Genomic DNA, 27,134 nt, shown 5'->3' with positions numbered 1-27,134 from the left:
AAACCAGTGTGGTATGGGGGCTCACTGAGCTGAGCAAGCCCTCCAATCTGGCTCCCACGAGCAGGAGCAGTATAGGGTAGGGGTGGGCAATCAGCTGAAGGCCCAGCAGCCTCCCACCCACCTCTTAGCAGATCAAGGCCCCACAGGGGGCTTCATTAAACCGTTCCGCTGAGGTGTGGGCAGCTGTGCACCCACCCGCCCCTCAGCAGAGCAGTTTAAAGAAGCCACCACCACCTTCAGCCCCCACCTCTCTCTTTCTAGTAGAAGTAGCTAGGACATTACCCCATTTGCCTCTACATAGTTCCATCCTTATTCCAGACATCAGGATATATCAGTACATCGTGATGTTTAGCTGATGATATATGACGAATTTGAAAACCGGATACTGCCCAGCCATACTGCTCACAGACCAAATGTTTAATTATCTGTTCTAGAAAATTTTCTGGTATCAGCATGAAGCTAGACTGGTTCATAGCCAAGGAGAGCTCCTCACATCATTCCAGCTGCTGCTGCAGATTGGTTGCTGCCTGCCTGCCTGGGCATTGTGGGAGTGTCAGGGACATGCAATGTGAACAGTTGGAGGTGGCAAGAGTTCCCAGGGATACAGTATGGAGGCATTGATACCTTGGCTTTCATTTCTGCTTATACTGTTTTGCTTTTGCTGGCATCACAGATGCGTTATGCTGGCCTTATATTCCCATAGCAGGACCACAGGATTGGTCACATGGTTTCAAAGAGCAGTCGAATAGGGGTGCAATATCTAGGGCACCAGGTAGCATTTTACCGAACATGTTGACAGCGTCTTATTTTTATTATTTTCCATTTGACAAGTTGCAGTATTTAAGGAACTGAATATACAGAATTAAAGGTCTGTCACAACAGACTCATGGCAGGTCAGTTGATACTCATTGGAAGCAGCTTCACTTCTTTCCAAACTGTGGCAGGGGAGGTGGTATCTTGATGTCTTGACCTCTCTCCAGCTTCTTCTCACAGTCAACCATGTAATTGACGCCATCAATGACTAACTGAACAAGTTCCACCTTAAATAACAAGAAGAAAAGCTTGCTGAGGTTATGTTTTAAAAACCTTGGTTTTTCTGTGGATAATTATTTACCACAGAACATATGCGCATGTTCAGTAAAACTAGGTAGAAGAATCCTCCCTGAACAATATCATTTTGTTATATACTGTAAGATACATGTCTAATAATGAAACTTTGCTGTCCTTTTGGGCGACTGTGTCTCGAAGTTACTTGGTTTGAAAGTACTTTGGGGATAATGAATGTATCGACTTAATTGGTTTCCCCCTCTTCAGGTAACTGATCCTTTGTCATCTAAGTACTGAAATGAGAATATAAAGGTGGCATAGGCCCAATAAGTCATGCTTTAATATAAGGGGATTGATCAGATACCAGTTTAGGATCTATTCCAGTCTGGCATGATTTTTGCAGGTCTCAAGTAAGTCATTGAAAATATACACATAGGCATAGGCTTATACAATTAGGTCATTGTCCTGATTCATATCACCATATCTTGTTGTCTGTTGTGTTCATTTCAATTTGGGAGAGGAGTTGTTGTTGGCATCCGTCAGTCTCGAGAGACAATGTATTGTGCCTCCAAGGGTGAAGTCAAACTACTGTGGCTGCAGATACCTGTAACTCTTAACTGTTGCCTCCTGTATTGTTTTTGCTGTGTTAGCATCTCTGGGGTGCGTTAGCAGCAGCAAAGTGACCTCTCCAGGGTCCAAGCCTGGGCAGAGTGTAGGGAGGTCCTGGGCTGCCCAGATGAGAAGACACACACACCCCTTAGCCTCACTAAAGCAGAGCAATACGTTTGGTACCAGCTTGGCTGCAGGGGTTTCCAGAAGGAGGGCGTACAAGACGCCATCCAACCGTCTTAATGCATTCATTGAAAACAAATGAGAATGGCCTTCTGTGTCCTAAGACTGCATGCACTGAAGGGGCACACCTTGGTGGTAGAACACTTGCTTTGCATGCAGATAGTCCTAGGCTTTATCCTTGGTATCTCCAGGTAGGGCTGGAAATGTCCCCTACCTGAAACTCTGGGGAGCAGCTGCCAGTCAGTGTGGACAATGCTGAGTTAGATGGACCAATGGTCTGGCTCAGTATGAAACAGCTTCTCTTTACCTTTGCTCATAAGGGATCACTGGGCTGAAGTACATGAGTCTAAATAATCTAATTTTTACAAATGTTTTTGGCATATCAGGTGCATTCCATGCTCTTGTCTTGCTTGTCAAGTAAATGCAAGTTGGTGCCACGGAGTTTCCTGTTTACAATACTTGTGTGTATGTGAAGACATTAAATGTTCAGCTTGACAATATTCCGTAGTATCTATAGCTTACATAATAAGCTGTCCCCAAGTTTTGCTCCAATTTAAAATGGGGGGGTCTTACCTCTGATCGACCCATGCGGTCTAGATTGGAGATATCGTATATATCTGCTACAGCAGCTGTGTCTACTCCACCGGTGCCACGCTTTTGAAGCCTCAAGTTTTCCAGGATCTTTGCAAATCTAGGATCCTGCCATAAAAGGAAATATATTATTTCTAAATTAGTGATTGCTCCTCAAGATGTATATGTTTGCAAACGCAGGGTTGCCTGATTTTCACATTACATTTCTAGGTGTAAAGGTGTCTAAGCAGGCACTACAAATTTGTATGGATTGTTCTTACCGACATTCGTGATTAAAAGCCATTTGAGTTGGTTTACGCACCTTGCTGAGCTTTGTGAGCTTAACGTGGACTCCTGCACGCAATCCTGTTCCCAGATTGGAAGGACAGGTCAATACATATCCTAAGCGTTCGTTCCACATAAACTCCCACCCTCGTTCTTTAATTAACCTTTCAACCTACAAAGGAAATAAAAGGCAATGAACTGCTGGGTACAGATAGTGCCATCTGTTAACAGTGCTGGCTTTCTGTTAAAATACAGCTCCTAGCAGCTTGTATAATAATTGCACGAGATCCATCTTTGGCATCAGAGACTTGTAGTAAAGATCGCCGACATCAATAGTGTTCCACAAGTGAAAGCAAGAACAGAATATTATCTCTAAATTGAAGCTTCAACTTGGGAGGGTTAGCTTGATCACTGTATTAGTTCTCCATACAAAGTATTTGTATTAAAGAAAACACAGTCCTGTTCACTTTCATTGGGACTTCCTTCTGGGCAACTGTAGTGAAAATTGCAACTTTGCATTTTGGAATTGAAATGTCCCTCAGAATTTATTGAGGAAGTGGAATATTTATATTTGCGCATGTTTGTAATTTGATCTCCACCCTCACCCCCGGACATGAGAGAAAGCCTTTTCTATAATGGTGCCTCTATTATGGAACTCAAACCCAAGAGAAATGCTGTTCAATACTTCTCTTTTACTATTTGGGTTTGCTAGGGAAATTTTTATATCATACTAATCTTTTAGTATTTTTGTTTTCATGTGTTTTAGTAACTTTGTGAGCTGCTTTGTATTCGTTTATATAGAAAAGCAACGTACAAATTTCTAAATGAATTAAAACTGTTTTTTTTTAAAAAAATACAACTTTGCTAGCAAATGCAACTCTGTGAAGTTAGCACCCTTAACTAATTACCATTTTTAGGATTCTCCATGATTGCTAAAGTGGTATAAAAGTGCTTTAAACATAGGTGTGGATGTGATTTCCCCCACCATGCATATCCTGCATATGCAAGCTAGTTCTGTAACCCAGTTAATGAAATTTTACTTGATTAATTGACTAAAATGCAGCCAATCAATTAAAACAGGATAAATTTGCTTATGAGGAAAACATTTGCCAGGAGATTTGGCTGGCCATTCTTGAGAGGGAAGGCTTTGTGTATCAGCACCTGAAGATTATCCATCCTAGGTTTGCGCTGTACTGACCAGGCTGATGCAGGTAGCAACATTTTTCTCTTTGAGCTGCAGATGTGCCTGCAAGATACTGTTCTAGGCCAGGCATAGGCAAACTCAGCCCTCCAGATGTTTTGGGTCTACAACTCCCATCATCCCTAGCTAACAGGACTAGTGGTCAGGGATGATGGGAGTTGTAGTCCCAAAACATCTGGAGGGCTGAGTTTGCCTATGCCTGTTCTAGGCAGTGAGGGAAAGAGGGACTCTTCCTTTGGGGGTAGATAGGTTTAGGAAGGGAAACAGGTAACATCAGCTATGTGGACCCCTTAGGCACCTTTGAGGGTGATGGGCAGTTTCTGAGGCTGCAGATCAATGAACAGAGCCAAAAATTGCAACAATTAGCATGTGAGGGGTTATAATAAAAACTGACCACAATTAATGTATTGCGACTTTCATAGCAGCTTTGTGTACAGAGTTAAGTAAACGTTTATGCCTGACTTGCTCTCATAACATTAAGGAGCCCCAAATGACTGTCATGCCCAGGGCCCCCCAACCCCAGAGATACCACTGCTTAAACCTCAGAAACATTTTTTTCTGTAAAATGCCCACCTCTAGTAATCCACGGCAAAACCTTTCAAAGACCCGTTTCATGTTGCCTCCCTTTTCCATGGAGATCACCCTGGTGTGATCCTCCTCGTTGATCCAGACGAGAAATGTTTTGTCATTGTTGTGCCTGGTTGGAAGCGAGCAAGGCATTGGTATTACTGTCACACAAGCCTTCAACAACCATTCTCACAGGCGCCTGATTGTTTCGTTTCACCTCTCCCCTTTCTTATCTGTCTCTGTTGTGGGCAGAATTGAGCCTTGTGCGGTGCTATTACTGTGGCAAGGTTAAGGATAAGGGTTAGTGAAGATTTCCACCATTTCATTCCACTGAACAAGTACCAATGATAAAATCATTCCCATTTCTAGGGTTATATAAAGAGCACTGCTCAGTCCTGATCCCACTGGTACTCAACTGCTGCTACGCTAGAGAGTACGTTTTGTTCTCTGAAATGAACGCAGCGTGCGGCATGTGCTGCTATGGGAACTGAGAAAGGGAAAGCGTGCTCATCCTTTTTAATTGGGAAAGAGGGAATCTGCCTCTCTAGTTTATAGTAGTTTGAGACTAGAACATTTGAAAGTGTGTCCTGTCTAAAGCCCAAACCGTATTCAGCTTTGCTTTAAATTAGTTAATTTTTTCAAGTGTTTCACAACAGAACAGGCATGCAAAAATGCATTATATGCTCAGTGAAATACTCTCCCAGCACATAAATACAGAACTGCAAATGGTACCTCAGTGTAGCTACAGCAGCATGCTTTCGAGCCAAGTGTGTTCTGTGTTACCTACTTTCATTTAAGCTTCTTGGTTACTAGAAAGCATTCAGGACAGTGTGTGGGCATGCTGTATACATGATGCTCCCTGACCAGTTTCTGCATTGCGTCGAACACCTTTGTATGCTACTGCAAGTCTTGCTTAATAAAGTAGCACAACACTTGACATTTCTGGATGTTAGGAGTTGCTTTATGGGGAATTTACTCTGACAGTTGTAGCTGTCCTAATACCTGATATCCTTTAACTGAAGATGCAGAGTGTGAAACCTGGGTCTTGCAAGAAATGGATATTTTGCTATTTTATCGCTCATTTGCACTCAGATTCTTTTTGTTCACCAAAGTATCCAGGCTAAGATTCCCATGCAACTTTTTATTGCAGATATTTAAATACAAACACACCGGCAAGTTCCAGTTCTGTTTATATACTTTGGCCCACACGGACACATGATAACAGCTGACACATTCAAAGATAAAACAATAAACTCCTTTGAAAAAAAGTAACAAAGTGAATTAAACTAATACACTGTCACGTTTGAACGTTCATGTAAAGTACCTAACACATTTCAGTCCTGAATCATTCATTCATTATCAAAGTAGTAAGACATCACTGATTAGAAATTCCTTCAGAGCATCATAAATCTTCACAAATGATTAGCCTTTATTCAGGATATCAGGGAGACAGAACTAATATTTCCTTCAAATCATTTAGATCTCTTTCTCGTTCTCTTCCTTTTCATCCCATTATTTACTGATAAATCACATTGGTTTTATTATACTGAATTTCCATAATACCAATCCAAAACTGCTTTTAGTATAAATAAGAAGCTCATACTTATATGCAGTGGTACTTTGGTTCTCAAACACCTTGGTATTCAAACAACTTGGAACCCAAACACTGCAAACCCAGAAGTAACTTTTGCCAAACGTGCTCCGTTTTAAGTGTTACGCTGAGGTCTGTCTGTTTTTGCTATTTATTTTGCTTTTTTGTTTTTGCGCTCTTTTTTGTTTTGTTTTTGTGACTGCGTGGAACCCAATTCAGCTTCTGATTGATTGATTGTGTTACTGCAGTACATTGATTATTGCTTTCATTTTATGGATCAGTGGTCTCATTAAATAGTAAAATTCATGTTAAATTGCTGTTTTAGGGTTGTTTTTAAAAGTCTGGAACGGATTAATCCATTTTGCATTAGGTACTTTCTATGGAAAAGCAAGCTGTGGTTTTGGAACGGACTTCCGGAATGGATTAAGTTTGGGAACCAAGGTACCACTGTACTGTAATTATAGTTAATGCCTCTGTTATTTATTAAGAATAATGCCTTCCCCCCCCCCTCAAGCGCACCCCTTTCTGCAGGGTCTACTTGAGCCTTTTTAGAGAGCTGCTGAGGGAGAAGAACCCTGTCCTCAGACTTTTCTATGAATCAAACTCCTTAGGAACTGAAGAAAGAAATCCAGTCACTAGGGCTATATGCTACCTTTTTGTCACTGGTGATATAGAATAATAGACTCAAGCACCTGTCTTTCTTTTTTATGTATGCCACTGCACTTCTCCTAAAAATTAATTAATGGAAGAAGATGAGAGAGTGTGTGTGCAAAAGCATGCATTTGGTTTTAGCAATAGCAGCTGTTGTTGTGTTAGGAAGGAATTAATAAAGCCATTTGTTCATAGCTTAAGCGTGCACAATTCATATTCCATACCAGATTCCTCTGGCATCTGGCCAGTCACGGGCCATCCCGGCACATGTTAGCAAAGGGGACACTGGTTTATCAAATAGGAAATGGTCCTGCAGACCAGCATATGCAAGGCAGAGGGAAAGAAAGAAAGAAGTGAATTTTAGGTCTCATAATCATCATTGCCAGGAAGAACATGCAATCACAACCATTGAGCGAATAAAGATTCACACTGGATTCTTCTTCACTGCAAATGACAATATTCTTTCCCTAGATAACTTGGTAGGTTTTTATTTTGTTGTAAGCGCAATGATTCTAGAGAGTTGTAACCACACTGAGAAAAAAAGAAATAAAGGAGAAACAATGTACAGAACAATGTACAGTACGTATAAGGATTAAAGTGAATTTTTATACCAATTATCCAACTTGTATGCCAAAAGCTTTTAGGCAGTGTCTAATTTTTAATAAAATCTTAAAGATAAGGTTTTTCAGACATGAGACCTAATCAAAATCCATGATAGCAGTCTAAAGGTCAGGTTGATCTGACCTTTTTGTATTAGTGATTAATTATGTTCCTCTTTCCCATTTGTTTTTACTCATAAATAAACCCTCAGATAGAACTTCATTTCTTAACGGAATAATTCCCACCACCCCCATCTTTATTCCCCCAACAAATTTTCATTTACAGGTGCATAAATCCCAGCTCAATTGTGCAGTGTTCTTTATTTATAGCCTTAATTTCTTTATTGATTGTGGGGGGTGAGCTAATGGATCTTGTTTGCAGCAAGTTAAATATCTGTAATATTTTTGTTTTGTGTGTCTAGAGTTTATTAGGACATTCATGTATACACCCTTTAATGCAGTTTTAGGTGTACATATTTTTTCACTGCACAGGTTACCAAGGTACATGAGAACACAATAGGTATAAATTAAATCCAGTGCTGCTTTTTTACAGTATTCCCTGATTTACAGTACCATCACCTTTAAAATAAAAATACCACAGTTAGAGGCATGTGGACAGCTAAATGAAAATGTGATGGTTTGCACAAACACAAGTTTCTACTTCTATACAGATTACTCGGAATCAAGGTAAAGGTGTCCAATGCAACACCAATTCACTTGTTGCTCCCTGAACTATGGACATAATGGGTGAGATCCAATGTCACTCCAAGTAATGCAAGTGCGTTATTTTTAATGGGTATGACTTCATTGAATATCACCCAGAACGATAATAGTTCTAAGGATGTGATTTTTAATGTTGCTTAACACACCACCATATTGTAAGCATTCCTATTACTTACAAATATGGGTGAATATAATCATCACCATCTAATAGGGTTGTCATACGCCTGGAGTTTCCGTTGTAATCAGCGCCCGGGCAAAAATCACTGAAATGTCCAGGGAAGTCTGGATGTATGGCGGCCCATGTTGTAGATTTTGGCGAATTCTCTTTTTTAAAAAACTCAAAAACTATTTTTTGCAAAATCTACATTTTTACTTTCTGGAAGGGAAATCATTCATTGGGCTAGGGAGATACTAGATGCAACACAGCTCCAGGGTTTCACTCCCATAAGCACATGGTGGCTGGTGCCCATTGGGACTGGTGGGGCAGAAAGCAGAGAGGGCAACAGTAGGTGGAGCCAGAGCCAGTGACAGGAAGAGGCAACTATTTGTTTTGTCCCCATCCTCTTCCCTGCTGTGTTCTACAAGGGCAAAATGAAGACTAAGGGGCTGGTGGCCGGGGCATTCCTGAACTGCTTGTAAGAGGTAAGGCAGGCAAGTGGGGGCAAACTGCGGTTGGTGAGGCACTGCCCCATTTGCCCCAAAGGTCCAGCCCCCCGCCCCCAATGTGGGGTTTTGACTGAAAGGCAACCTCAAAAGTGAGTGGAAGATTGAGGGTGGTGCTTAACCCTTTCATTTCCTACCATTTGTCTGCCCAAGCTTCTTTTTGACCTACAGGGAGAAAAGTTATATGCTGGGGGGGGGGGGCAAGAGAATGTTTTTTGAATTGAGAAAAGGGCTAAACTATTTTCCCACCTCACTATTCCACTGCACATCAGGCTTTTTATTTTAAAAACGAAGGAAAACAATTCACATTTACATATCTAGACGCACTAAATAAATAAAAAATGCAGACTGTCACTATATTTATATTTAAATATCTTAATTGGTCTTAAATATAATTGTTCAAACAAAGCAGAGCCCTTTCATTTGGTATACCTAAGCCTTTTGCAATATTTCAGGCCCTCTCGGACTTTTTCCAGCCTATTTTTAGGCGTTTAGGATTCAAATGCAACATTATCAATAGGCTTACTATCTGTGCATAAAACATCTGTATGCAAAAGTAAGCGGTGTAAGATCCCTTTAAACCTCCAGGCTGGGCATTGTACTTACATCGATAAGTTGCTGCTGTTCTTTCTCAGACATTGTGGTCAGGCTATAATACTTCCCAGAGAGATCTCCTTTCAGCCCAGCCAAAGCAGTGACTACAACGTTCTCTACTTCTCTCCTCTCTGCCCGGGAGCAGGCAGGCGGTAGGCTCAGGCCCCGAATACTGCGGCCAGTGCGTACACGGGATGATAAGACGTAGCGTTCATCAAATTGCCCATGGGTGATCTGATCCACACACAAAACGGGAGTTCATGTCACAGAAAGGGATGTCTAAGACTGGCAAAAATACATTGTTCTGCCTGAGAACAGCAAATGGTGCTCCCCATCCCCAAGTCAAGAACCCAAGACTGACCAAGGATTTTTGATACCCGAGGCAGAAAAATACCACAAGCACCTCTCCCTGGGAGTAAAAATTCAACATTAATACATGAAGTAAATCATTTTCTGTTGTTTGGCATTAATTCAAAATCAGTTATTTGAGGCGGACACCTGATAATGTTAATCTAGCACTGTCCTATGTGTTGTAAGAAATATTACTTGGAAAACAAGCACACGGATGCTAATTCTATCCATGGCAATATACTCTTATAGTTATTCTCAGCCCCTTTTCTCTGCAGATAAGATTTCTTACATTGGTCCTAAATTGTACCTACCTTGGAAGAGTCCAGGTCAGTGTGATGCTTCATTACTTTTGGATCATATCCATTGTGTCTTAATTTGATAACTGGGTCAAAAATTTCAGCAAATACCTGTAGAGTCAATGGCATATATTCATTATTATTATTTTCCAGTCGCTTTGGTGGTTACATCTCGTTTGTGTATTTGCAATTGATATGTTTTAATTCTCCTCACTTTTCTGAACCATTTCACACACCAGACCTCCTATCTAAGGGGAAAGAGCTACACAGAGATGAAGAAATAAAGGAAGTGATGGGAAAGGAATATTGGGGAGAAAGGCAGAACTTTGATAAGTTATGTGTCAAGCGCGCGGAAAGAAAAACTGTGACAAGTAAATCGGGTGCCAACATTGTCCAGTAAAAAGTTTGCCTGGCACAAGGAGCATGACATTCTTAGTGGTGGTAGCATCCTTTTTATGAAACTCCCAAAATAGGGATATTCAGGAGATTCACTTATTTAGGGTTTATAGTTATGGCAGGCATTGGGGAGATGTGAACCTTATCCCAGACTAAATTTATTGTTTTAGTAGAGGTTGCTGTTCTGTAATTGATTTTTGTGCTTTTTCTTTTTAATGCTACTGCATTGGGAGGATTTTATTTTAATTGTTAGACATCTTTTAAAAAGGCAGGATACATACTTAACATACAATGTGACACAATTTTCATACCCCTCTTTCCTCTGTTACTGAATGAGTTGGCTAACCACATCACTTCCATGCATGCACTTTAAATTCCACCCCCTCTTAGACAGTAGCTCAGCCTTCTTCCCAGTACCATTGCTCTTGAAGTATGATCCATTTTCAATCTATCTATCTATCTATCTATCTATCTATCTATCTATCTATCTATCCCCAATTGGCTTCTGGGCTTGTTAGCCTGATGATTTGCTCTTCAAATCTGGGAAGAATGGAACTAGTGTAGCTTGTTTGTGTGAGGACTGGGGTGGGTGAGTGTGTGTGAGAGAAAAAGACCCTGAATTTCCTTTAATATATACAGCACTAATGCTGAGATCAAAAGTAAAGAGAGAAAGAAATTAATAAATAGTTTCTAGAGACTGTTATCACTATAGTGGGACAAATCTTTTCCAGCCTTGTACAAAATTATAGTTCCTATCACTAACTTCTGCTTCTGATTATACTAATTAGCCAGTATGTCTGGCAGTGGCAGTTTAAATATTAGGGAACACCTGACACAGCCTCCATCTCCTGTTTTCTCCAGAACCTTTATTGTTTCCTCTTCTGGGTTTAAAATCTGCTCTGACTGTTCGGTCACAGTCTGGAGAAGAGCTGTATTGTGCCCCAGAATTATGCCTAGGTTTCCCCCCATATACCACAAAACTTCCCACCCAATAACAATATTCAACTTATTCTGTTATCAGCATGCTATATTTTGACGCAAGAAATTAGGTCATTTCAGATCAATACTCTTAAGATTTTGAAGATTTTTGTTAAAGTGACAGGATATTTGGATGCTTTGTGCCTCAGTTCACATATATTTAAAGCACTCTTTTGCCACTTCCTCCAAAGAATCTTGGGAACCGTCATTCGTTAAGGGTGCTGACAATTGTTAAGAGACGGTTTTCAAGTGTGACATATCCTAAACAACTGTTGTGAACTTCATGGATGCCCTTCTAAAATAGTTTTTAAAGCCCCTTAGAAACTAGCCTAAAATAGAAAGGGGAAAATAAGAAATGTAGGGATAAAATCCTGCCTGTGTTTTGCTCATTTGGCTTTTTTTGGGGGGGGGGGAGGTACGCTGTATGCCTGAGACCCTTCTAGTTCCTGGATTCAATTCCTAAAATAGCCAGGCTAGCTTCCTGATGAGGTCAATTTTGTTGTTGTTGATAGCTGTGGGCATACCCAGGATTTTTGTTGGGGGGGGGTAGTTAGTTAGTTGATTGGTCAGTTAGTTAAGTACAGTCATACCTCTTGTTATGTCCTCTTCATGTTACGTTCTTTCAGGATACCCGGAAGTACCGGAAAGGGTTACTTCCGGGCTTTGTCGCTCACGCATGCGCAGATGCGCAAAATGATGTCATGCGCAGAAGTGGTGAGTCGCAACCCGCGCAGATGCCGATTGCGTTCTGCTCATGCTGAGAATGGGGCTCCAGAACGGATCCCGTTCGCAACCAGAGGTACCACTGTATTTCTGTTGTTTTACTTGATCTGGGGAGGGCAGCTGTCCTGCCTCGCCTCCTTGGTTACGCCCATGTTGATAGCTGTCTATGTATAGGAATGTGTGTGTGTGTGTGTGTGTGTGCACGCGCACACATTTTTACTGCTTCATTCAATTTAGTGAATAACAGTTCCACTTTTTTACCTCAAGCTGAATTTACCAGCAAGAGACAAGGCAGCTACAGGAGGCAAATAAAATATTGTCTTCTGTGCCTGCATTTATTATCCTGGATATTATTATACAGAGGGTGCCTTTAATGGTGTTTTCTCTTCACTGAACTTCCCGCTTAGGGGGCAAACAATCCCACAAGGAAGAGAAACAACTACCATCATTATCCATATGCCTTGTGTTTTGTGTACACTCTGGTGTCCTATTTTCCTTTAAAACTACACCCTGCTTGAAGAATCTGTGGTTATCTAACTGTTTCATCTAGTAAAAGTACAAACTAAACAAGTGGATGGCAGCATATAATAGAAAATCTTCACCTCATAAGATTCTTCATCTCCTGCAACCATGCCGACCGTTTTGATGAAAGGGTGGCCAGGATTGTCAACACCAGTTTGGATGCATTGATCCAGCGTGTAGCCATTGGGAGTCATCTTGTCCCTCAGTTTGGCATAGATTGCTGGAGTGAGGCATTCAGCCATGCAGTTGTTGTGCTTACGAAGATCAGGGAAGTCTGCGCTGGTAAAAGAATAAAAAAAGAAAAGGAATGTAAAGCATTCATATTGATCTGCAATCTTTGGTTACATTTTCAAGTTCATATCAGGGAAGGTGGGCAGAATCGGCATCCTACTTGCCTATCTGCTTTTATGCCTCTAGCAAAAGAAAAAGAAAAAAGAAAGCACACTGTGAATATGTTATGGTTTGAAGAAAATCGCAGGGAACTGGGAAGTGTGGCTGCATGTTGGCTTATACAATCTGTAGGGGAAGCAAACATACTGTGCTTCCCCAGGGGAATGCTGGCTTCCAGCTGAAACCATAGAGACAGTTTCAGTAGTGGACGGAAGCACTTCGGCAGATGGAAAGGAAACAAATGACCTTCAGAATTTATATTTTTTGTGTTAATCTGCAAAATTAAAGTGCAAGTAAATTTAATGAGATGAATCTGCAGCTGGTATTAATCAATGTAGCTCAACTAGGATTCCTAGAAATGTATCTGCTCACAACATTTACATAACTTTTTCATTACTGTTTTGATACTTGTTGGAGATATTACGGAAGTGAACCAGCTTGCTGTAATGTTTAGAGCAGCTTGGTCAATTTATTGCCATCCAATCCAGATGGTTTGGACTACAACTCCCATCATCCCCAACCATTGCTAGTTGAGGCCCATGGGAGTTGTAGTTCAAACAGTCAGCATTTGCTGTTGCGGCAAATCCTGCCCATCGTAGTTCAGGCTTGACAATCAGGGTCTGCACTAAGACACAGCCAAGATGATCTCTGGCCACTTCAGCAAACTCAGCTTTTGTAGCTGGAGTCAGTCAGGGCCCCGTGCTCCCTGGGCAACTGGGGAAATGCCAGACGGCAGGGAGCAGGTCTTCTAGAACTCAGAGCCATACATTCAAAGCACATGGCTTCCCCCAAGGAATCTTGGGAAATGAAGTTTCTTAAGGATGCTGGGAACTGTAGCTCTGTGAGCAGTAAACTGCAGCCTTCAGGATTCTTGGGGGAGGGGAAAGAGCCATGCCTGTTAAGGTGGTATACCTGTGTGTCTTAAATGCAGTGCTTTTTTCTGGGGGTACGCAGGCGTATGCATACCCCTAAACATTTTGTGAATCTTTATACTTTTGTCCATTTACTGTATTTATTTTTCCTGATTTGAACTATAAAATGGTGATTTTCTTGAGTCAAAGTGAGAGTAGCCCTAAACATTTTTAAAGGAAAAAAAGCAGTGCTTAAATGTATGGTGCAGCTATGACTTAAATCCATTGCCAGTTCTGTCCTGCTTCTTCAACCTTCTCACCTGCTGTTCCTCAACACCTTTGCTTCTTGGGCTCTCTTCCCAATCAACAGCCTTGTTTTTCTCTTTACTGCCAAATAGTATTCAGTGGAGACACTTAGGCCCTTCAAACAACAGGCCCCAACAAACACTTGTTCATCAATGATTTGAATCAAAGTATTTACCTTGGAGGAAATAGTCTTTGTTGGTGAAAGGATCCAGCTTTCACATTTTGCTTATTCAGCAGGTATCCGGTGGTCAACGCCCCGGTACTAACTGTTGCAAAGAGAACTGCAGTTCTTCGACCAGCCAGGAGACGTGAGAAGGTACTGGCCATCTTTCGTCACCTATTAGTTTTGGAAGACGCACACAAATCTGCAATGAAAGCTGAAATAGGTACATAAGTAATACTATGAGAATGGTGACAATGGGGCCAACTGGTTGATTGTTTTATGGAGGCAGGGAGATATTTAGCAGAAAGCTCAGATGTTTCAAACCTAGTCTTGTCTTCTACAAGCCCAACTCAAGTTGTTAGTTTTGAACTTAAATATTGGAATGGCGGGGATCATAAAGAAGAAAGTATCAAGCTAACCAGGACCCAGTCCATTAAAGGTTTTTCTCCTTTATGATTCCCCCCACTTTCTCCTTTATGATTCCCCTCACTGTTAGGTTTTTTTAATTTACCAATTTGTTGAAATACGTTTCAGTATCAGTGGTTTTCTTTTGTTGTATACGTCTGTGCAGTGGCAAATGCCAGTTTCCATTAGTCCTCAGTGCAAATATCATTTGAAAACTCGTCTCTGCATTCCAGACATGCACATTCACATATCAGGGTTTAATCACTAAGAAGAAGCACTGACCTATTGAACAAAGGAAAGGAAGCACGTCAATAATTCCTGTAGTTCAGTAGAAATGTTTGGCTCAAAACACAGGCAGCAGGAGCAAACCTAATGCTTCATTTTTTTCTTACATGACTTTGAGCTACTGTGATTTTTTTTCTCATCTGCAATTATCTCAGAAGCAACTACTAAATAAGTGGCTATGGTCCCTAAACCATAAAAGTATACAGAGAGAGAGAGAAGCAAAAAGTAACTGTCCTCTTGTAGCCAAGTTTTATAGTGCTTCGAGGGAGAGGTATAAAATGTTTCATACCTGGAGTAATTAATTCCTGAAATTCAGACTGGCCTCCATTTTAGAAACCCAGTTGTCAAGATGGATTAAGAATATCATCCTACTTTGCCCACCTATTGTTCCTTTGCTGTAATCACAGAGTAGCTGCCTTGTATTTTGTAAGAAACCCATGTATAGTGGTACCTCGGGTTACATACGCTTCAGGTTACAGACGCTTCAGGTTACAGACTCCACTAACCCAGAAAGAGTACCTTGGGTTAAGAACTTTGCTTCAGGATGAGAACAGAAATTGTGCACCGGCGGCACGGTGGCAGCCGGAGGCCCCATAAGCTAAAGTGGTGCTTCAGGTTAAGAACAGTTTCAGGTTAAGTATGGACCTCCAGAACGAATTAAGTTCTTAACTCGAGGTACCACTGTATTCTGGGTACATTATAGCCCATTTCAAGGTGACAGAAGTGGTAATGCATGCATGCACTGTGCTGCGAACCTCATCATTTAGCAGCAGTTACTATAGCCCAGTGGTTCCTAAACTTCAGGAGTACGACAACCCCCTTTTAACCTCAAAATAATTCATGGACACACACCCCTCACTAATTGTTGTAATTTTAGGCTCCATTCATTAAGACAATAAATAATGAGGGGGGAAACTACTCTGAACTTCAGTGACACTTTTAAATGAATTCACTTTTTATTCATTGCAACAACAAACGCCAGTTAGTCATTTCTCGCTAGGTTCATGTCCCTTCAACTTCAAATCTATTGGAGTAAACAAAAGGATAAAAATACAGGAAATAAGTAATTGTTCAAAGGAATAAGGGTATTACAGTATTCACTCAACCAATATCCCCCTCCGCTCTCAGTAGAGAATAGTTGGCTCCGAACTGTACTTAAACCCCAGATTTTCAATAGTTGGATATTCCACAAGCTCCAGTGGGACACCTCTTTGCTCCTCAGTGTTCTCAAAGGCCAGACCTATGCTTTGCTGGCCCATGGGCTAAGGAATGGGAAAGACTAAGAGATGGTTGCTTGGCTGGTGTAAGATTTTAAGAGAAACACTTAGCTCTTGCAGAAGGCAGAGATCTCTGATCCTTGTCTTTGTGTTATGCTTTTTGGTCAGATATGCCTCCTCTTTCTTTTCTTTTGCTCTCTTATTTGCTTGGTCTGTGGCACATTGCTTTTGGGTAGTTAGGGACTCTTTTACACTTTAGATCTAAGGTATGTGCAGGCTTAGTGAGTGTATCGCTCTTGCATATTTGTGACCTTGCAGTCTGAAGCAGCATCCGAATATATACAAGTGTTGAACGTGCATGTGGGTTCAGTTGTACGCTGCATAATACTGCATTGCCTGGCTTGCGTTTATCTATCAGTAGGCTAAGAATGTCTGTATTGAGGTGGGTGGCTATAAGCTCAGCTAGTAATGAAGGGAGGAGCCCATCCTTCACTTTTAGTTCAACTGATCCTTTTCTCTGTGTGTACATTTGTGGGTGGCAGCTGAGTCCGTGGTGGTGGACTACTTTGGAGCAAGCAGAAACCCTCTTCCCACCATCGAACACATGCATCTTTATAAAGTTCAAAGGGCTTATGCTAGAGGGTGATAGGACTCCAGTGTCTAGTTTCACATTCAAAATTAAATGAGTTAATTGAACACAGCCTTTAAGGTCCACTTTTCCATAGCAAAAGGTTCACTGAAATCTCAGGCCATTTTGAGTTTGGGGGAGCCCATCTCTAAATGCTTACTGCAGTTAATAGAAGTAATTCTTGTGACTTCAAAATAGCCATGAGGGTCAAGAAATACTGTCCTACCAAGGGGTATGAAATTGCTGGAATTGCTTCTGTTCTGAATGATATATATTGCATTTTTATTCTGTCAAGGGATTGTGCCTTCTAGTGTATTTTCTTAGACTGGTAATCTGTCAAAATTAAGAAAATAGAACAAGACAATGATCTTCATAAAAATAACCCGTGCATTGCCCCTGTTGAATGTAGGATATTCCATCAAGTCACAGGTAACATTAATGGCATCAGACGGTCTGTCATGTTTAGCTAGCTCATGCCATTTCTGTTGGCAAGGAGGCACTGCATGAAAAGTTGTTTTCATATCCCACCCATTCCTTAAAGTAATGGAATGTGACACAGTCATCATGTACATTGTACTAGCAGTGATTGATTGACTGGCTGACTTATTATTTTTACACCTTGAAGCCCTTTCATACAATGAGCTGGATAGATCAGAAAATTGCAATGTGGAAAGGCAAAAGCCTAAATGATATCAACAAGATGTTTGCTTTAAAAGTCTGAACGTTAGGGTAGAGGATCACATTATTTGTAAAAAGCCTTACTGGGTGTCATTGCTCTACCCCTCAGACTCTAGTTCACAGAAACCATTTCACACCAACACTCCACCAGGTAATTTGAAGATATGGTTAAATTCAACAGAGGGGGATTTTTCTGTGTTAGAAAATAATGTGTGATTCATTCCCTTATTCAGGTTATTTGGTGTTACAATGACCTGGTTTTGAAATTCACTTGTGGATGTGGTCTTATTTAAGACATTTATCTGCTGTGCATAAATCTAATTCACACGCCTTGGATTTTCAAACATTGCTACTAGCTGGTAGCCCTTTCAGTCCTGCTTTTCCCAGTGGCTTATTCCATGTGCCCTTAACCTCCAGTGACATTAACTGATAGAACACCTGATCCTGGAGCAAGCTGAGCTGCCTTTGCTCTCACCCCTATGCTACTTTCATCAACCTTGGCTCTTAACTAGCATCTAAAATTAGTACATGCTCCCATATGTGAGGCATGCATAACAGAAGGCACAGAACAACAGGAGTGGGTGGAGAACACAAAGGAGGATGAGAGTAGGCAAGCTTGTGGGGAATGAGGGGCGGGGGAATGAAGGGGTGTAAGTGGGGGGAACAAAACATACAGGGTTGATTCTAAAGTTCCTTTCAGATGTGGTAATTTCAATACTTTTGTGTGATGACTATTTCATCAGAATGCACACAGCCATAAATCTGTTGCAGATGTTGTCTATGTGTGTGTCTAGAATGAATGCATATTGGGAGGGCAGCAGCATGATTGAGGGTCCACTTTGCAACCTACACTCATTCATTAGAACGCCATTCAATGAGGGTTCTGTTTAGGTGTTGTAATGAGCATGCATTCCTCAGTTCTGCAATAGCTCAGTTGGTAGAGCATAAGACTCTTAATCTCAGGGTCGTGGGTTTGAGCCCCACATTAGGCAAAATATTCCTACTGGTCCCTTCCAATTCTACAGTTGATTCGAAGTATGGAGCCACAATAATACTCTGGCCCCATCGGCAATGCACATTTGAAGCAGTATAGTGCCACTTCGAAGAGTCATGGCGTCCCCCAAAGAATCCTGGGAACTGTATTTAGTTAAGGGTGCTGCAGGTGTTAGCCACAACTCTTTGGCTAGTGCCGTTCTGTTTTACTTCTGAGAATCTGCGCTGTCTGTACTTTTCCCAGGAATTATTTCCTGGTAGTCAGAGTTGGGTTTCAGAAAAGTTGTGGGTCTGTGTGTTCTGTATTTCCCCCCGCCGCTGAGTGCAGTGTGAATCTGCAGTATAATTCCTCACATTGCTGGTGCCTTTATTACTTCCCTGCTTTATTTTACTGCAAGTGGAAGTTATTATATTAAATCCCATTACTCTTGGAGAGCAGCCTAGACAATACTGCTGAACTGAATGTGTTTTGTTTGCTTTTACTGTGACATATCCTGATGCCCTACAGCAGAGGCCAATGATGTGTCATCCTAGCACTAATGCCTCAAATACATAACAAAACGATGTCCAATGTCTCAATGGCATATTTTTTTCCAGACAGACCGCTTGGTCTTTATCCATACTCCTAGCATCTGGAAGGGGAAATTGGGAAGGAAATATTGCCCTTGATTTTCCACCAAGCTGATAGCCTTATATTAAGACCTACTGTATGAAAATGTCTCATGGCGCTTTTCACTTAGTCTAAGAACTTGTACACTGAACACATGGAGAGACCCTGAATGTGTATAACCTGCACGTTCCATGCAGTCTTTTCCCACAGAGGAACACTGAGTGCAAGGAATTTGAGCAAGAGCACAGTGAGCGTGATGCTGAGGACAAGGCAATTCTGTACATTATTCCATGCAATAATAGCTTTCTTCCTCCTTTCCATATTCCAAGTCTGAATCCAAGCAGAGAGAGCAGAACCCTGGTTGAAATCATGTTATTGTCCCTAACCTGGAACCTGGCAATCCTATTTAGACTTCTCACCCAGTTGTGGGATGTATAGATAACTTAGCACATCTATCAAAGTTATGGCTCTACCAAACAAGGTAATACCAGATGCTCCAGTCAGGTTAGAGGAGCAAAGGTGATCTCTTACAGGAAAACATAGCAGCCTTGTTGGTTATTGCTCTGACCAGAACAAGCCTGACTTGGAAATTCTTATAGGAGTCAGCCAGTATGACATGATCCACTGTGCATTACTGCCATTAAGAGGCACATTTGCTGGTCTGGCTGTTTTCCCTATAAGAAACTTTCTTTGGCTGGAGCTTGGCAGTAACAGTAATGAAATCCTGTCTGGTGTCATGCTGTGGGGTTGAGTCCAGCCAGACCCAGAGGGTGCTGTCCTGTACCTGGGAATGCAGCCCATTGCAACAGAACTTACTTCTGCAGAGAGAATGGGAAGAGTTGCACCATAAAGCTGCCTATTTTAGAAGATGGTTCAATCCTACTCTGGCTAGAGGACTATTTCTTAGACCTCTTTGATCACGGACAGTTCTATCTGGGTGAGTCCTCCCAGCATATGAACCTCTCCTGCCTTTTCAACTAATTCACAGGGACCCACAGTGCTATTTTTCTAGAAAAAGAGGTACTGGAACTCACCAAGAATGCCTCCCTCTTTCTCTTAGAATGCCAATGGTGCCCACCTGAGAGGTGTTGGATCTGAGTTCTGGTGAGTTCCCCCTGAAAAAAACCCTGAGGACCCATATTAATATGGTTCATCTGGGGTTTTTTACTTGTATTATAAGCTGCCCTGAGGCTTCCCTAAAATATAATGTGGCTGTTGGGACAGACACATTCATAAATAAATTCAGAACACAACATGCATCCAAGAGTCTTCAGCTTTCCCAAAGAGTCTCTGAATGGGCCATAGTTAAAGGTCGTGAGAGTTTCATTTGCAACCAGGATGAAGCAAGTTGTGGCTAGGAAGATGGAAAGCTGCTTTATTGCATTGCCGTTGGTCTACCAAGCTGAGGGCTGCCTACCACTCTGACTGGGTTTTCTCCTGGGTTTCAGAAAGTAGTGCTTTACAGACTTGCCCACCTGGAAATACCAGGGATTGATCTCAGGGTTTTGTGCATGCATGCACTTTACCAGGGAGTTACTGTCCTGCCCCAATAATATAGAAGTCAAGGTGACTTGGTCTTTTAGCAATAAAATGCCAAAAGGTGTCTATGACTACAGCAATGGAGAAACTCACATCAGCTAGGACAGAGACAGCTGCTATGTGCATTTATGGCACCCTGATTCCATTTTATAAGAGAATTAAAAGAGGGATCAATGCATGACATATTCGAAAGATGAGGCAGCTGATTTTGTGTGGGAGTAATTAACAGAGAACACTGGTGACTAAACAAAGCACACCATTTTAATTTTGTGCAGATTTCAAAAGCGGCCCTTGCTCTAATTTGTTATCACTGACCTTTCAAGCTAATGCTGACTGCCACAAACATGGAGCAAATTTAATTGCTTTTTCTAGAGCAACATTTCTTAACCTGAGCCTGATATGTGAACTTCAAGGAATGGAGGGCAGTCAATGTAGAAGGTCACACACTTGAAAGCTTTCACCTTTCTCCAGAATTTCTTCAAGCAGATTTGTGCTGTGATCCAAGCTTTCAAAGCAGACGGTACTTGTTCGTTCAATAAAAGAAAATCAAATACTCAGAAGACTAGTTGCTGACAAAAGAATTCATTCAATAGTTTGGCAATTAGCCACTAAAACTTGCACGAGTTATTCTTAATTGCTCCCAATGTATTTTTATTTTATCAAGGACGAACCTTAACAAAAGTGCCCCTCAGTCCCTTTTGCTGAGAGATTCAAACCATGATATTCCTTAGGATTGCTATCTACCTATTTGCTTAAAATGAGATATAAGAAAGCAACTATAGGAAGTGTTACTTTCAATTTGATATTGAGTATATCCAAAAACAGCCCTTTAATTCTTGATTGGATTCTTTCCCTTGCCTTAGTGCATTTCCCCAACTTCCCACAGCCCATTGTAAGTGTTGTAATATACTGTACAATTACTGTCTCACACTTGCATGCATAGAAAGGGTTAACCTGAGCTCAGGGTGCCAGTGGAGGTGGAGCTAGTAACCTCCTTACAGCCTTTTGTTTCCTCCCTCCCGTTCTTTCTTTTCTCTCTCTCCCTGCTTCCTGGGATAATCAAGAAGTCATACAGTCATGGCTCACTGCAAGTGGGTTCAGTCTTTCTAAAAGGAGATTTTAAAGCCTGCATATTCACTAATCCCAATATTGCATGGAGCTTTCTGAAATGAAACAGTTATTTTCCTTTTAAAGTCATTTGGAACCTGTTTCATCTTCATTTTACTGCCAGCAGATAGAGACTTATTTGCTGTAACTTCTGGAAACTTTGTGAGTAAAACATTCCCTTATTTGCAAAGCGTAAGTGTCTGTGATTTATTCTAGCCTAAGTATTTTCTTGGAGAATGTTTGCTTAAAGGTGAATAAGGGTAAATGTAAATCTAACCAAGTTTTAATGTGCTTGGTAGCAATCACTATTGTGCTTAATCGGCTATGAGAGAGTAGGAATCTCTCTTCCAAACCTCTCTCTCCAACAGAAACCTCAAATTGGCTTCTGCTTCATGTAAATAGTTGCAGGCAAACCACTCTCCTATGCCCACTGCACTATGTGACAACTTAAGATGGTGCACCTGCTGTACTTCCTATCTGCAACACTAGTGCACCCCTTTGAAAGAACTGTTTTTAAGAAAACCACAGCTCTCATTTGAAAAGCCTGGTACCAAGAAGACAATAAAGGTGAGTGTTCTGCAATTGAGGCACCACCACCGAGAAGGCCTTCTCTCTGGTAATGGCTTGCTTCATTTCAGATGCCCACAGGAAGTGCTCTACTGAATATATTAATGTATAGTGGAGAATGACAGTTTTTCCATTTGTTTCTTTTATTCTCACTGAAGAATTTAAGCTTCTTTCATCATGGGGTTATGTTTTTAAAGCTTTTTAAGCACAGCTGTGCAAATAAGATAAAAGAAAGCAAAATATATATATGCTTATGGTGCAGGCATTCCCCTCTGATTCACACTGGCATCATGGCTCCCCAGGAGTCACCTTGCAACCTGTTTTCGTCAATGTCCAGTCCCAAAACATATCTGGAATATTCATAATGTGCTCTGGGATCTCTTGCTAAAGAATGGCAAGCTACCTTTAGGTAGATATTATACAATGATGACTTTGGCTTTTCTCTGATAAACACCACTGAAGTTTTTGCCTGGCAAACTAGATGAGTGATCCAATCAAGAGGGCTAAATGCTCTAGTCTTTGGAACAATATCCATGATAATTTGTGTGAGGAGCAGGAGGAGTGTGCAGATACCCCCGTCCCAAATGCATACACTGAACACATGGAGAGGAAGGCAGGACTGCCCCTGCTAGCTATGTCTCCTGATGCAACACATCTGTAGCCAATCATAAATGTTGAAAGTGCAGCCATTGAGGTCATGCTAGCAGACATGACCTTGTTGCAGCCGAGCATCTGCAGTGAGCTAGAGAAGCAGAGGGAAGAGATTTTTTTTTGCTGGTTGAATTTGGGCAGAGACATGGGGGGAAAGCAGTTGGCTTTGTGGAATTTGATGCAGGATTAGCAGTTGTGCTGCCTGCTTTTTGAGTCTGCTTACATCCAATTGGTTTGATTCTATATGTGTTAATATGTAGATATCACGAAAGACATATTATGAGTCTCCAGTGTGCTTGCTGTCTCTCCCCCACCACCTTCCTCAAAGGACCCTAAACACTGGAGCGCTGCTCATGGGCTTCTTACTGCTGGGGGAAGTGGGGAGCACAAAATAAGACAGAAATATACTCCAGCGAAGGGCAGGTTAAATGAACCCCTTTCCAGCCCTGGTAGCATTTGCGTGATAAACCTACACACTGCAGCTGACACACTAACGTGTCGCAAAATACAGTTTGGAAAACTCTGTCCTGACCTATAGGTTTATCTGCATAAAGAAGAACATGACATCCTCTAGCAGAGTCAGTGTGGCAAGCCCACTGCAACTAGGACAATCAGAAATCCAGTTTCAGCACTATATTTCGGTCCAGGAAGTACCAGAGTCAGGCCCCAGGCTCCTTTTAAGTGCAGGTGCCAAGGCTTGTAATCCGAGCCCCGTGTATCATGTTAGTTGGGACTGCAACATTTAGCTGTGTGCAAAAGGAATTTTCCTCATCACTAACTAAGCACAATTAACTCCCCCCCCCATATGAAATTAGGGAAAGGTCTTCCAGGTCAGAGGATATGTCTTTTACTACACTGAGCTCCAGCACTTCCTATTTGTTTCAGTTTAAGAACAGCAAAGACCTCTCGTGTTACTTTTGGCAGGAGCTTCAGAGCTGACCTAAAGTTAGCACCTCCCATATCAGCAACATTTTCCAGGACAGTTGTCCCCTTGGCTTGCATGTTCAAACGGTGTCAGATTAAGCACAGTGAATTTATAAACTGCATGTTAAAGCACTGAAGCTAGAGCTGCGCAAGGAGAAATGGCTGTGGCAGGAGCACTCTTTGCTCATTTCTTTTCCTCTTTCATTAATATTAGGAAGTTTTGCTTTTTAGGCGAAAATTCTACTGGCAGGAAACTCAGCCGTTTAGAAATAGATGTAGATAAAATACTGCCCTAGTCGAATAGAAATGCGTCATGTGACTCTTGACTTTTTCAAGACACCTTAAGCTGCTGCTTAAGCTAAATGTTATGCACCCGCTGAGATGCAGCACAGATGCAAACAGCAAAGAAACAACAAGATAAACAGAGTAGAAAGCTGATAAACAAATTTGCATCTTGCACTGGCTTAAACAAAACAAAACCCAAATATCATTTTTTTTAAATCAAAGAGTGTTTTGGTAGATACATTGGTGCATCTGTATTTGAGAACTATCTCCGTTATCAAATAACAATAATGGCTGCTCTGTTTCTAAAGTATAAAAATGTCTTTCAAGGTTTTGCTAATCAGTTCCTGATCCAGCGCCTTGGGAATCAGTACTGAAGAATGAGTTCATAAATTCAGAAAGTAAGCAGATGAACAAACCAATACATACATAAAATTAATTAAATCTTAATTTTAATCGTAATACTTGTGTACATTCAGTACCGCTCAATTATGTAAGCAAATGAAACAATGCACTTCTTGTGTCAGGCTAGGATATTGTATCACTGTGGATTATCGTAAGGTACTAGTAGTTTTATATCATACAGAGTTTGATTATGAACACCAGCATGGTAAAGAATAGTTCAAAATACTCTATAGTTAGTCCACAAACTTTTAAACTACACTACCTGATGAACCATTTATGCCATATTATCGCAATCTAAGCTGGTCTGGCGTGTGATCCTAAGCACTTGGATAGAAGCTGCATTCAAATAAAATATGTGTTCTGTGGCTGATATCCAACTAAATCATATGCAGAATTGACCTACAGAATCTATGGACATGGTTACTTAAATTCCTATATACAGTGGTTGTACTCTATGCAGCATAGGGGTAACAGTCTATGGCTCTGGTTATATTATGTAACTATTCTAATATAGCTAGTTTGCCGATTAGACTAAAACAGACAGGGAAGGTTATAATCAACGATAATTAATCTCTCGAGTTCCTCTGCTGGCAGATGAGATCTGTTTACAGGCTTGCCAGATCTAAAATTTAAAAGCAAGGAACACACTAGCAGAGCATTCGTATGCATATTTAGTTAGAAAGAGGTCTCACTGTGTTCAGCAGAGCTCACTTCCAAGTAAGTGTGTTTAGAATTATTACTGTAAGGTTCTACGGAATTCTGTGGTGCAATTTTATGAAATATGGAGCAATGAAAAAGGACTATTTGCTTTCATAAAGAAGAGAATAGACCTGGAAGTGGGTTTATTTTAACTTGTTCAAAACCCCAGCATCTGATGTTTGCTTATTACACAAAAATAAGACAGTACTTGTTAATCTGGGCTGTTATTCTGTAATCCCTTTGGAGTAAGCCTCATTGAACTCGATGGGGCTTACTTCTGAGTAGATGTGAAACCAAACAAGGCATGTAAATGAAGCAAAATTCTTTACTGAGATCAGTTGGCCAATTTGGAGAGATGCTGGCAATTCAGACAGAGATAAATCTTGATACTGATCAAATCTTAGGATACAGAGTTCGGTTACACCAATTAAAAACGCCCATCTACAATACCATTTCAGCCTCTCTAGTTAATGGAACACATTTATGGACAGTGCTGACATTTTTTAAGTTGTCTGCTCAGCAGGCTGCCTGCAGAAACATTATCATTTGCATAAAATAAGGCTTTATTTTCATGTATTTAACATGTTTGTTTTGGTATCGTTATCTGGGTCAGAAGCACAGTAGCCTGACAAATCTCACAGTCGCCGTTTTCTGAGTACTTATGCAAATGAGCAAACTGCATCTCCCAAAAGGCTACAATCTATGGCACTTTCAAAACATTTTTAATAACCCTCCCATTCGAAATGTCACTGCCATTGGTGAATAAACAGAGGCAAAGTCCAACTGACCTTGAAGCTGAAGCCAGACACGTCCTGCAACGAGCCTGGGAGCAAAGAAGTGTGAAGCAGACAAGTAGTGCTGTGACAAAATTACAGGTCATATGAGGAGCAAAATGAGATGCTGGCAGGGGAGGGAAGAAAGGGAGAAGTATTTATTGCACTGGCCAACCCCATTCCTTTCAGGTCTATTCAAAATATTTGGCTACACAGCCATGTCCTTGAGGGAGCAAGAGGGTGACCTGATTGGCCCCATCTTCCACACAGTGCACAAACTACTGAGAAATATTTTTCAATCTTGGCATTTTTGTTCACTTCTCTATGGGAAAAAAATATTTGTTTCTGTTGGCGGTGGCAGGGCATGGTTGGTTGCCTATAGTTGGCTGCAGTGAGTTTTGTTTGTGTGTGTGAGTGGGAGGGGGATGTTGGGTCAGCTTAGCCATCTCAATTCATGTGGTCGGTGGGTTCCTGTTGTTGTCTTGTTGGTCTGTGTATATAATAAAGGAGAGCCACACCAGGGTGAAGGCATCCTCTTTTGTTTGTTCCCGTGCTAGTTTCAGTTTGTTGATGAGCTTTTCTAGTAGGGCTGTTTCCCATATGGTTTGGTACCAGTGGCCCATGTTTACTCCTGGCAGGTCCCTCCAGTGTCTAGTTATGATGCTCCTGGTTGCTGAGAGTAGATGATATGAGTTCTTTGCAGTGTGAATGTGCATTACTGTCTTGGAAGATATTCAGTAAGGCCAGTTCTGGAGTGGCTTCTAGTTTCCGTTTAGTCCTACAAGAAATATGCAAAATAACTAATGTCCAAAAGGATTGAATTTTGGGGCAATCCCACCACACGTGGAGGTATGTGTCTGTAGAGTGGCAACCTCTCCAGCATTTTGGTGAGATTCCTGGGTGTATCAGCACCAGCTTTCATGGTGTTAGGTACCATCTACAGATTAACTTCAAAGTGAGTTCCCTTCTTTTGGCTGAGATGGATTTAAAGGGTGGTTTAGACCACAGTTTGGTCCATTCAGTAGGGTTTATTTTGTAACCTATATCATTCTCCCATTGATTTTTTTATTGAGATGAGTGGGTTTGTAGGAGCAGTATTTTGTATATTGTGG

General features: G+C 41.2%; 1 protein-coding gene and 1 long non-coding RNA gene across 6 annotated transcripts in view; one reads left to right on the top strand and one right to left on the bottom strand.

Moving 5' to 3' along the window:
* The window catches only part of LOC309514730, a 61,030-nt gene that overhangs the window by 4,780 nt on the left and 29,116 nt on the right, over nt 1-27,134 (top strand). The gene's annotated exons all lie outside the window — the stretch shown is intronic.
* On the bottom strand, nt 791-26,172 carry CKMT2 (creatine kinase, mitochondrial 2). Of its 2 annotated transcripts, none has more exons than XM_082191986.1 (10): nt 26,038-26,172; nt 14,272-14,433; nt 12,630-12,828; nt 9,946-10,041; nt 9,296-9,517; nt 6,929-7,014; nt 4,469-4,592; nt 2,732-2,866; nt 2,413-2,538; nt 791-1,040 (listed from the first exon to the last, which is right to left on the bottom strand). In XM_082191986.1, exons 2-10 carry the CDS (start codon nt 14,421-14,423, stop codon nt 921-923), a joined length of 1,260 nt encoding a protein of 419 aa, XP_082048112.1. In that variant the 5' UTR covers nt 14,424-14,433; nt 26,038-26,172; the 3' UTR covers nt 791-920. The 2 variants fall into 2 exon arrangements, with proteins under 2 accessions (XP_082048112.1, XP_082048111.1); XM_082191985.1 differs by having other exon boundaries at nt 14,272-14,473; nt 26,038-26,169.

Source organism: Podarcis vaucheri (assembly GCF_965113315.1).
Source record: "Podarcis vaucheri genome assembly, chromosome: 11".
NCBI lineage: Eukaryota > Metazoa > Chordata > Lepidosauria > Squamata > Lacertidae > Podarcis > Podarcis vaucheri.
This window is presented reverse-complemented; position numbering and strand designations above follow the sequence as displayed.

What these genes read in the sequence shown, in the direction of transcription:
- CKMT2 (XM_082191986.1), bottom strand. Translation starts at nt 14,423, where the DNA reads ATGGCCAGTACCTTCTCACGTCTCCTGGCTGGTCGAAGAACTGCAGTT. An exon ending in CAAAGACTATTTCCTCCAAG is followed by an intron (nt 12,829 to 14,271) that starts GTAAATACTTTG and finishes TTCTTTTACCAG; the next exon opens with CGCAGACTTCCCTGATCTTC. An exon ending in CTGACCTGGACTCTTCCAAG is followed by an intron (nt 9,518 to 9,945) that starts GTAGGTACAATT and finishes TGTGTGGATCAG; the next exon opens with ATCACCCATGGGCAATTTGA.